General features: G+C 36.8%; 1 protein-coding gene and 1 non-coding gene across 38 annotated transcripts in view; both read left to right on the top strand.

Annotated features, from left to right (window-relative positions):
• CASK (calcium/calmodulin dependent serine protein kinase) overlaps positions 1 to 12834 on the top strand; it is a 437686-nt gene that overhangs the window by 373192 nt on the left and 51660 nt on the right. For all 37 annotated transcript variants that reach the window (XM_078364095.1, XM_078364094.1, XM_002762805.6 and 34 more), the window contains one exon: positions 4552 to 4740. In XM_078364095.1, coding sequence (XP_078220221.1) covers positions 4552 to 4740 — 189 coding nt within the window. The remainder of the gene's footprint in view (positions 1 to 4551; positions 4741 to 12834) is intronic.
• LOC118150776 (U6 spliceosomal RNA) lies at positions 12116 to 12222 on the top strand. The gene has a single exon (XR_004738918.1). It is a non-coding gene; the product is annotated as a U6 spliceosomal RNA (small nuclear RNA).

The following is a 12834-nucleotide window of genomic DNA, read 5'->3' as shown; positions in this document are numbered from 1 at the left end:
AAAAAATAAAAAATACTTGGCGCAGTGGCTCACACTTATAATCCCAGCACTTTGGGAGACTGAGACGTGAAGATCATTTGAGGTCAGGGGTTCGAGACCAGCCTGGCCAACATGGTGAACCCTCATCTCTACTAAAAATACAAAAAAAAAAAAAAAAAATAGCCAAGCATGGTGGCACACACCTCTACTCCCAGCTACTTGGGAGGCTGAGGCACAGGAATCGCTTGAACATGGGAGGCAGAGGTTGCAGAGAGCCGAGATCACGCCATGAGGAGTTGACACTTAGGTTGAGACTCCTTTGGGGAAGAGCAAATGCAAAGGCCCAGAGGCAGGAAAGAGTTTTGTAGGTTCAAGGAGCAGAAGTCCATTGTGGCTGAGATACATTTAACAAGAGAGAGTGGTACAAGTAGTACCAAGAGAGGTCAGCAGAGGCCAGACCAATTTTATTTATATTTTTAATATATAAAATAAAAGCCTTCCAGGCCATTGTAAGGAGTCTGCAGTTTTCTCCTGATTGCAGTAGGATGACACTAAGTGATGGCACACAGGAAAATACCTGATCTGTGCTTTTGAGATTGCTGGGGCTGATGTATAGAGAATAGATTGTAGAGGGATAAGGGTTTAGGGATACCAATTGGAAGACTGTTGTGAGAGGTGGTAGAGGAGTGGTGAAAGGTAAGAATGGTAGAACATGGGCAGATGGGGTTTCTATGTTGGGGATGGTTACATACAAGAGGACCTGCTGATGACTGGGATGTAAGCTGGTGTGATTAAACCCATTTCACAGTTCAGATAGGGAAATTGTACCCTAACAAGGTAAAGAGACTTGCTTAAGGTCACTCACCTAGTCAGTGGCCTCAATGAGGTTCAAGCCAGATTTTGCTGGCTCCAAAGCCCAGGCTCTTAAAAGTCAGTTGATTTATAATGCTAATAAGTTTTCTAATAAATTTAAGTTGAGCTCATCGATCATTCCCAAATAAGTTATTTGCAGATAATATCTTATGTGAGAAATACAATTCTGATATATATATATATGCTATATTAAATAAACTTTTAAATGCTGGAGATTTCTATCTTATAAGCATTTTTTAAATCATGGTTTCAAAATCTTGGTATTTTTAAAGAAATATTAATAGCTAGAGGGAAATATGTTAAATACTTATAATTTTTTTTATTATGCCAAAGTTTGAGAGTTATTCTTGGCAAATGTATAATTTCACACGTATTTGCTGTCATCCAAATTTGCTTTCTGATTATTATAACATGAGGATTTACCATTGAATTACTTGATACAGAAAATGCAGGTACTTATAAATATTTACAGTAACTAAAGGGAGTGGAAATAAGGGTAAATATAAATGACTTTAAAACTATGTTTTTGTTGTTGTCGTTGTTATTTTGTTTAAGAGACAGGGTCTTGCTTTATTGCCCAGACAGGAGTGCAGTGACACCTTCGTGACACCTTCTTAGCTCACTGCAGGCTACAACTCCTGGGCAAAGCGATCCTCCTGCCTCAGTCTCCCAAGTAGCTGGGACTACAGGCATGAACCATCACGCCTGTCTACTTTCTTTTATTTTTTTATGGAGACGGGGGTCTCACTTTGTTGCCCAGAGTGGTCTTGATCTCCTGGCTTCAAACAGTCCTCCTTCCTTGGCCTCCCAAAGTGCTGGGATTACAGGCATGAACTACCACAACTGGCCTAAAATCTGTATCTTTAGAGATCATGATAAAAGAATATTATCTCACTGATTCCTTTTTTAGTTATTCCATTTGAAAGACTGACCTTTTAAAGGAACATTTTTTTTGCTTGTTGCAGTTGTAAAATATGAAACATTAGTCAGATTTTTTCACTCTAGGCTAATATTGTTAGTTGTCTTATACATATCCTTACTATAGTACAAAAAGTGAAAGTGGTTTTTTCCTATTACATGATTGTTATATAATTGAAACTGACAGCTATTTCAGCTTAGTAACAACTGCTCACTCATACACCTTAACATATTTGAAGAAAAATGTTCAAATTTTGGTTTTCCTATTTTTTATTTTGCATATTCTTCTTTAAGCTTTTAAAAAGATAGTTTGTAAGTGGCCCCCTTTTTCTGTTTGGATATGATTTAGAGCTTTAGGTTAAGTTTCATTTTGTGGTAGCAATCATTTACAGTGCCAAATTGTGGTTAATATCAAGTATGACGTTATTTGGTGACATCATTTGAGCTTTTTTTCTTTTTTTTGAGACAACAGTCTTGCTCTGTCACCCAGGCCAGAGTGCAATGGATGGCATGGTCTTGGCTCACTGCAACCTCCACCTCCCGGGTTCAGGCGATTCTCCTGCCTTAGCCTCCCAAGTAGCTGGGATTACAGGGGCCTGCCACCGTGCCTGGCTAATTTTTGTAGTTTTAGTAGAGATGGGGTTCCACCATGTTGGCCAGGGTGGTCTCAAACTCCTGACATTGTGATCTGCCCACCTCGGCCTCCCAAAGTGCTGAGATTACAGGCATGAGCCACTAAGCCAAGCCTAGCATTTTTCTTTTAAAGTCCAATTTGAGTATTATTTTATGATTGTGGGCTTATCCTTCCTTGTAAATAATGCATTAAATACAAATGTTTGCTTACATAATTTAAAAGAATGAGTACAGGCCTGTAATCCCAGCACTTTGGGAGGCCAGGTGAGTGAGTTGCGTGAGCTCAGGACTTCAAGATCAGCCTGGGCAACATGGCGAAACCCTGTCTCTACAAAACATACAACAATTATCTGTGTGTGGTGGCACGTGCCTGTGGTCCCAGCTACTCGGGAGGTTGAGGTGGGAGGCTCACTTGAGCCCAAGAGGTCTAGCCTGCAGTGATATGACAAACATAATTTTAGCAAATGAAAGGTTTCAGTTTTTCTGTTACTGATTTTTGCTTTTTGCCCTAAATCTTAGTTTCTTAAGTGACCACAATTAAATCAGAAGAGAGATTTGCCCACATAGCACAGCCTCTATAATTGGGCTCAGGAGTACCATTGCAGGGTACAGTCAGGCACTGGTGAGGAAGCCAAGCTCCCCAGGGCCACTGTGGAGCCCTACTTTCAAGCCATGTATTGCTTAGTGCCCCTTGGTGCTTCTCACCCAAATCCCAGTTTAGACCACCTGTCTGAGACTGTGGAAATATCTGCCATTTCCATCAGAAAACCAACTGTGTATATTGCTCAAAGTATATTCTTTACTGGTGACAGATCAGCACCATCTTCTTTCTGATTTTACCAGATTGTTACCTCTTTTTTTTTTGCCTCATATGCATGCCTTTAAAATTAAAATAGCCAAGTCATGACTTTTTTGAGCCTTTTAATAAAATAACTTAATTTCAGATGTTATGAGTTACACTTTTAAAGCAATTTTAATTGCATTTTATTATCTGCAGTTATCTCATTACCACAAAGATCACAAATTAAAATAGAACCAAATTTATAGTTAGCACACAAGAAAATATAATCTGTGTAAAGCTCCAAACATTCTGATAGCTATAAATTCTCTTTGAAATAGAAATATTCATATATTCATGCTTATTAAAAAGTGTTTATTATGATGGCACAAACCGTGTGGTGAGTAGAAGAACATTCTTTTTTAGGGAGACAAGGGACATTTTATTATTGAAGTTCACCAAGCTGACAAACAGAGATGTCAGTACAAAGAAATCACTTTCTCTTTGTTAATAGGCTTTGCAAAAAGAAGTCTTAATAATAATTCTTAACTTATTTTTTATTTGAACAAGTGTTCCAAAAAATAAAATGAACAAAAACATTTAACATGTTTAGAGTTTGACTTCCATTATCATGTGTGATATTTTAGAAGATTGCATTTTTAAGATACATCTGAATATATTTTTTTTCTTTTACTAAATTATATGCTATAAATTATCTTCATTCTTTGGGTTATGTAAAAGTGTCATTGTAAATGCCATTGATGAAAGATATTTGCTCAATACACCAATTATTGAATCTTTTCTTTTTAAATTTGTTTCAATTCTAAGCCCCAGTACAAATTTGCCAACTCTATTCATCGAGGATTCTTTTGGCTAAATTATTTGAAATTGTACCATTTGCCTTTATTTGAACAAGTTAGTTGTAACACCTCTGACCCAGATAACCAATAAACACATCTCTTCATTGATTCACTCATTCATTCACTCATGTTTTTAAAAAATCTATTCATCATGATTGTTTGTCACTAAGAAATTGAGATATGGTTGTATGTCGATATTATGATACCTTTGAGAGGAAAAGAATGATGTATGTTTATATAATAAATCTGTCAGCCCCATGTCTACAAAAAATCTTTTTTTAAATTAGCTGAGTGTGGTGGCATGCATCTGTGGTCCCAGCTACTTTAGAAGGCTGCAGAGGATCACTTGAGCCCAGCAGGTGAAGCCTGCAGTGAACTGAGATCGCACCATTGCACTCCACCCTGGGTGACAGAGTGAGATCCTGTCGCAAAATAAGTAAATAGATAGATAAAAATAATTTCTGGTGAAATAGTAATGTTATTAATATTTTTTTCTTTATAAAACACTAGGCCTTACTTCAGACTCACGACGTAGTGGCACATGAAGTTTACAGTGATGAAGCATTGAGGGTCACACCTCCTCCCACCTCTCCCTATTTAAACGGCGATTCTCCAGAAAGTGCTAACGGAGACATGGATATGGAGAATGTGACCAGAGTTCGGCTGGTACAGTTCCAAAAGAACACAGATGAACCAATGGTAAGTAGGAAAAGAAAGTTTTCAATACTCTCATAAAATCCCAGCATGAGTTAGATCAGCTAACTTCAACCTATACTACTAGGAGTAGAGGAAGGAAGGAAGACAATGGATAGTTTTAAAGAAATCAGTTTCCACATCTTCAATTCCCCCCTGCCCTTCTTTTCTAGAATTGTTCTGCCTGACACTATGTCTTAGGCATGCTGGTTCTCTTTCTCACCTCTCCTTTCACAATTGCCCTTCAACTAAAAAAAGGGGAACATACTGGAACATTCCTCCAGAGTGTAAAAACCTTTGGGGCAGCAAAGAAAGAGACAATTTGAAATATTGGTATTGGTATTGAGAAAGAGAATGTCTAGTAACATTACAAAAATCATCATCCTTTTATAAATCTTATAGTTTTCAGATCTTTTGTCTTCAACAGAATTAGAGGAAGATTAATTAAGGAGGCATTCAAAAAACTGAGTAACATTGCTGGAATGAAATTTCTTCCATTCCCATCTACCTACTTAATATGAATCAATTTACTCAGTGCTTGGGAGTAGAGTTGGAATAGAATTGATGCTGAACCTTGCTTCACCATTCTCATAGAATTCTTGTAGATGGAGAAGATCAAGGAAAGGCTCCTTTATGTTAACAGAGCAAGGGGAGTGAGGGGAAGCAGGGGGATACCATTCAGGCAAACGAAACAGCACATGTGTAAACCTGGTAGTAAAAAGGCTCTTATCATAGTTTCCCAATGGAAAGAAGGCACCACAGTGGAACTGCAGACAGCAAGGTGAGTGGCTGGAACAGAATCACACAAGTGTTGGAAGACATGTTAAGAATTCTGTTTATTATCTTAAAAACAATGGGAGGCTACTGAAGACTTTTAAGCAGGGAAATAACATCATATTTTTATTTTTGAAGTATCACTCTAGAGAATGTGTGAGGGGGGTCAAGAGTGGATGTACAGAAACCAGTTAAGAGACTGTTATTGCAGTAGTGCAAGGTAGGTATGATGGAACTCTGAACTTGAGGGATGGATGTCAAGATGGAAAGAAGTGAACACATTTAAGAAATAACGAAAGAGAGCCGGGCACGGTGGCTCACGCCTATAATCCCAGTGCTTTGGGAGGCTGAGGCAGGTGGATCATGAGGTCAAGAGATCGAGACCATCCTGGTCAACAAGGTGAAACCCCGTCTCTACTAAAAATACAAAGATTAACTGGGCATGGTGGTGCGTGCCTGTAGTCCCAGCTACTCAGGAGGCTGAGGCAGGAGAATTGCTTGAACCCAGGAGGCAGAGGTTGCAGTGAGCCGAGATCGTGCCATTGCACTCCAGTCTGGATAGCAACAGCGAAACTCCATCTCAAAAAAAAAAAAGAAATAATGAAAGAGTAAGTAAAATCAGTAAGCCTTAACAATGGATTGACAATGGGACTGAGGGAGAAGCAAGGATCAAGAACAGCCCTTAAGCTTTAGGCTTCTACAACTGAATGGACACTGAGACAGGGAACATCGGATAAGTTCCAAGCTGGAGGAGAAACTATATCTTTAGAAGAGAAAAAAAATTCAAATTTGTACATTCATATCTTTTTCCTCAGACCATAGAAAAGGGATATTAGGATATAGAAAAACAAATTACCTACTTCTAAAAGTTGCCTTTTAGATTAAGGGAAAAGTTATGAAGCAGTGATCCTATGACCATGATTTTTGGAGAACCCTCAGCTCTAGGCATTTCTGGTCCTAATTCTCATTTTGTAATCTTTGCCAGTTATGCAATGTTATCTTGCAGCAAGCAGGTAGCGTGCAGATCACCTCACCTCTTCTGGTACTGTCCAGGCAACTCTTTGGCTTAAGAGCACAGGCTACAGCAGGTTTGGGGTGTCTTGGGAAAATCACTTAATGTCAGTGGGCCTCAGTTGGCTCATCTCTAAAAGCATAGTTGACTAAATTAATGTTCCCCAAGATCCCACCTAACTCTGAAAGTCTAGTATTCCATTCATTTGTTTTATATATTCATTCACTCATTCACCAAATATTTTTGAAGTCCCTATTAAGTACAAATCACTCTTATTAGATGCCAGTGATCTATTGTCAGATAAGACACTGCCCCTTACTGGAGCTCACATTCCACAGGGCTGGCTACATTAAACAAGTAAATTTGTACCTTAGCATAGTTTATTTAACAAGCCCAGTTATGACAGAGCTGGAGAGGAGAGAAAAAGCTGTGTTGAAGAGGCAGGAAGAAGGGGTGATGTTCAGCCAAGCAAAGTGGATAAGAAGGTAGAAGGGACCGTAAGAAGGAGGCCTCAAAGTGTCTTGGGATCATTATGTTCTCAAGCAGCCCAATAACAGTTGCTTGATTGTATGAAGACTCACTACATAGAAACATAGACTGAATAAAAGCATAAAACTACATCCTTCTAGTTACTTTTTCAGAAAGCATTCAATGGTCTTGAGTCTCCCCTAAAAGTCTCCTTCTAAAAGCTCTTCTGTCTTCTGTGATCTTAGTGAAGATGTATATTTCTTCTCTTTTTGATAGGTTACCATGAAAACAAGAATTATTTTATGTGAAATATAAAATATGTATTTTCAATAATAGAGTATAAATCTCTAATATATTTAATACAATTTTATTTGCTTTCTTACTCACTTTATTCAAAGCATTATATTACAGTGCAAGGTATTCCTATATGATCTCTTTTGCTTTTCAGGCAATGTGTCCATTCCCCAAGGGTGATATACTCCTATTACACCCTGTGTTTTCCCATTCATAGCATCATACTTAATAATTTTTTTTTAATTGACTGGGATCCCCATAGTTGCAAGTGACAAAAACCAAACTTGAACTAGCTTACAAAATAGAGGAAAGACTTATATAAACAGGGAAAGGCCAGGAGTATAACCTTCCTAATATCCCCCCTTATGCTGGTAGGTTCAGGAGTAGGCACCTAACCCAAGCTATGCCAGTCCCTTCCCTAGAATTTGTGAACTTGGGAACAGAGAGAACATGAATCAATTCCTCTCTACAGAGAAATGTTTGGGGCCTGCAGAATAATAAATGTTAACTACAGTTGGTTTGAGGTAATCTTCCCCTGGCCATGAGAGACCCTTTTAGTCTCATTTGCTACTATACCCAGCAGAGTGCCTGCCTCATTGTAAGTGCATGTTAATGTTGGTTGAATGAATACATAAATCTATTGGTTTCAAGGGTAGAACCTCTATTGTACTACCATTTCCCTTATGAAATTAGATTTGACTTACACACTAATTTACAGCATTTTTCCAGGAACACTTCTCTTAGTTCCACACATGCTGATTGAATGCACAAGTTGGAAATGAAACTTGAATATTACAATTGAATCTTAGGACTAGAAATATTTTGATAAACCAATTTTTCACATTGCTCACCTACCACTTCTGAAAACTGCAAAATAGGAACCATGCAAAGTTATAGTTTGTGGAATGGTAGAAATTAAGTTAGAGTATAAAGTATCAGATATTTTTATGAAGCTTTCCAACAGTGTTATTCTCTAGTGAAAAATAAAAGACATAGTCCCTACCCTTAATCATCTCAAATTCAAGGCCACTTTCTAGCAAGGGAGCCTGTTAAAAAGTACAGATTTCTGGGCTCCATTCCAGGCCTCCTGAGCTTAAATCTAAAGAGTGGGTTTAAGAGTCAGCATTATTTAAAATTTCCCTGTATGATTCTTAGGATTAACAAGATCTAGTATAAAAAAATATGTTTATAAATGCTTGTTTTTTAATAGTGGATAATCAGAAAACAAAAAGTAATCTGTTGAATAGTATTCTGGCATTAAATATGACTGTATAATTTTTATTTCTGGCCAAGATATAGTAACCAGGACCAGATTTATTATCTCATTTGAAACAACCCAACATATAAAAAACACAGAATCTCATGAAAGAACAGTTTTCAAGATATTAGACATCAGGCAGCTAAGGACAGTGATCTCTTAAGAGACGGGAAAGAGCTGAGCATGGTGGCTCACACCTGTAATCCTAGCACTTTGGGAGGCTGAGGCAGGCAGATCACCTGAGGTCAGGAGTTCAAGACCAGCCTGACCAATATGGTGAAACCCCATCTTTAAATTAAAAAAAAAAAATAGAAAAAAAGAGAGAGAGAGACACAGGAAACAAACAAGGTGACCCATATGAATGTGCCACCATGCTGCCTTGAGGGAGTTTCCAGGCCACAGCACAGGGAGAGGAACTAAGGCAGAGTAGGCAGACTCCCTGAATCAAGGGGACAAAGCTAAGAGTCCAGGGGAACCAAAGCAACTAGAGTTCAGAGGACAGAGTACTGAAGAGGAGAGAGCTGCACACAGAGAGAACCTCAGATCTGTAGAGGATCTCCCTCGAGTATTCAGCAGAGTATCAAGCATGTCTGATAGGAAACTCCCCAACACTCTCCACTTTGAATGGAGAAAAAAACAAAGGATTGGAAGGAACAGCGCCTGAGACTCACTACCTGTTCCCCCCAGTCAGACCAGAAAAATTTCTAATTCATGGCACATTTGTAGAGTGATCAGGGAAATCTTATCTCTGTAATGAGATATAATTAGCCCCAAACTGACAACTGCTCCAGACCTGCCTAATGGATCATGAAAGCAAGACCCAAAGGATCAAACTATTTCCAAGCAACCAATCTAAATCTCAGAACAAAACATAAGAATATTTTTAGGAATACAAAAACATCAAGCATGCAACAAATTCACAATGTCTGACATCTAATCAAAGATTACTAGGCATGTAAAAAGACCAGAAAGTGTGACCTATTATGTGGAACATAATCAATCAAAAATGACATAGAACTAACAGATAATAGAATTAGCAGGAATATATACTATGGGATTAATGGCAGATTAGACATTTCAGAAGAGATTAGTGAACTTGAAGACATAGCAATAAAAACTATCCACCATGAAACACAGCAAGAAAGAGAATTTTTAAAGATTAAAACAGCATCACTGAACTGTGGGACAACTTCAGTCAGCCTAATATATATATGGTTAGTTGGAGTTCATGAAGAAGAGAGGAAAAGAAGGAAGAAATGTTTGAAGAAATAATGACTGAACACATTCCAAACTTGATGAAAACTATAAACCCACCGATCCAAATACCATGGTAAACCCCAAACACAAGAAAAATGAAGAAAACAATACCAAGGTACATCATAATCAAACTGCTTGGAACCTGTGGCAAAGAAAATCTGAGAAATAGAGCAAAAAGAAAAAATAAATTGGGAGAGTGAGGCAGGAGAATCGCTTGAGCCTGACAGGCGGAGGTTGAAGTGAGCCAAGATATTGTGCCACTGCACTGCAGCCTGGGCTTCAGAACAAGACTCCATCTCATAAAAAAAATAATAAATTTTACACACAGAGGAACAAAGATAAGGATGACATCATTGTCTTATCAAAGCACTACAAACAAGAACAGTGTCATATAGTACTAAAAACAAACATTTCTCAACTTAGAATTCTAAACCAAGCAAAGGTATCTTTCAAGAACAAAGGCAAAATAAAAATGTCTTCAGACATACCAAAGCTGAAAGAATTCAGCAGATCCACACTATAAGACCCACAGTATATTTAGGACATTCTTCAGGCAGAAGGAAAATAGTAACAGATTGAAATATGAATTTACAAAAAGGGAATAAAGAGCACTGGAAATGATAGCTACATGGGTAAACCTATAAGTTATTTTTCTTATTACTTCAATCCCTTATAATTGGCAATTTAAGCAAAAATAACAATATATTTTGGAGTTTATAGTATATGGAAGAATAAAATGTATGACAACGGTAGCACAAAGGTCAGGAAGAAAGACATAGAAGTACTAAATACTATTGTAAAGTTCTTATACTATATGTGAAGTGGCATAACATCACTTGAAGGTACACTGACAAGTTAAAGATAGATGTTATAAACCCTAATACAACCACTAAAACAACAAAATGAAGAGTTGTAGCTAATAACACAGGAGATAAAGCAGAATGAAAATAATACAAAGAAAGGCAGAAAAAGACAACATAGAACAGGTGGAACAAATAGAAGTCAGATAGCAAAAATATATATTTATACCAAACCATATCAATCATCATATTCTACTTGTAAAACATGCACTTTATACACAAAGAATAGTATCAAAGTAAAAAGGTAGAAGCCAGGTTTGGTGGCACATGCCTGTAGTTCCAGCTGCTTGGGAGGCTGAGGGAGGAGGATCACTTGAGCTCAGGAGTTTGAGGATGCAGTGGGCTATGATCGTACCACTGTGCTCCAGCCTGGGCCACAGAGTGAGACCTCATCTCTTCAAAAGAAAAGCAAGAAGTTAGAAAAAGATCACTATGATAACATTAATCAAAAGGAAGCTTGAGTAGCTTAGCTAGTATCAAAGTATATTTTCAGACCACACTGGGATTAAATTAGACATGAATAACAGAGAGAGAAATCTCCAAGTACTTGAAAACTAAATAACACAATTCTAACTAACCCATGGATTAAAGGAAATCAAAAGGGAAATTAAAAAGTATTTTGTAGTGAATTAAAATGGACCACAGTGTATCAGAATTTGCAAGATACCACTAAAGCAGTGCTTAAAGAGAAATATGTACCATTAAACACCTATATTGGAAAAGAAGAAACATCTCAAATCAAAGACTGCAGCTTACACCTTAACAGTAACTAGGACAAAAATGAGTAAATTAAACCCAAAATAAGTAGAAGAGAAGAAGTAATAAAGATCAAAGTGGAAATTAATGAAATAGAAAACAGAAAGCAATAGAGTGTCAATAAAATTAAAAATACTTTTTCTTTGGGAAGATTAGACTGATCAGAAAAATGACTGTGCAATCGGGGGGAAAAAAAGACATGAATTACCAATATCAGGCCTGAGAGAAGGGGCATCACTACAGAGTCTACAGATATAAAAAGGATGATAAGGAAATAAACAGATTTATGCCAATAAATTCAACAACTTAGATAAAATAGAAAAATTCCCTGGAAGACAGAAACTGCTAAAGCTCATTTAAGAAGGAATAAACTGAATTGCCCTGTATCATTTGAAAACTGAATTTGTAGTTAAAAACTATCCCTCAAAGAAAACCCCAGGCCAAGATGGCTTCACTGGTAAATTCTATCAAACATACAATAGAGAAATAATACCAATTCTATACAAACTATTTCCAAAACATTGAAAAAGAATGAATTTTTCCCAGCTCATTCTAGAAAGCCAGCATTACCCTGATATCAAAACTAGTTAAGACATTACAAACAAAGAAAACTGCAGACTAGTATTCTTCATGAATATAGATGTAAAAATTCTAAACAAAATATTAGCAAAGCAAATCCAACAATATATGAAATGTTAATATGTGCTCACTTCAGCAGTACATATACTAAAATGTAAATGGTACAGAAAATATTATCCTGGCCTCTGTGTAAGTATGATACACAAATGCATGAAGTGTTCCAGATCTTAAAAATATATATATATATATATATGTTAAATATATATGTTAAAATATATATATTATATATGTTAAATATATATATTATATATGTGTTATGATCAAATGATGATTAACCCAGGAATACAGCTTTACTTATAATAGCCCAAACCAGGAAACAATTCAGTGGGTGAGTGGATAAACTGATATGTTCATACAGTGGAATACCACTCAGGAAGAACAAAGAATGAATTACTAATACATGCAACAACATGGTAGAATCTAAAAATAATTATGCTGAGTGAAAAAAGCAACAAAAAGGAGTTCATACTGTATGATTTCATTTAGGTACATTGCAAACAAATCTGTAGTCAGCAAAAGTTGACTGTATCAGTGTTTGACTGGTCAACAACTATATTATCAGCTTTTTGATTGTCATATTAGTAGTTGCTTAGGGATGTGGCAGGGAGGTCATGGATGGGAGAATATTACCAACAAGCATGAGGAAACTTTTGGGAATGATAGATATATCACTATCCTGATTGTGGCAACAGTTTCATACATATGTCAAACTTATCAAATTGTATACTTTAAATATGTGTATGTCAATTATATATCAATAAAAACTGTTTTTTAAAATAATA

This window comes from Callithrix jacchus, chromosome X, assembly GCF_049354715.1.
Source record: "Callithrix jacchus isolate 240 chromosome X, calJac240_pri, whole genome shotgun sequence".
Taxonomy (NCBI): Eukaryota; Metazoa; Chordata; class Mammalia; order Primates; family Cebidae; genus Callithrix; species Callithrix jacchus.
Note: the sequence above shows the minus strand (reverse complement) of the source record. Positions and strands in the feature narration are given on the sequence as shown.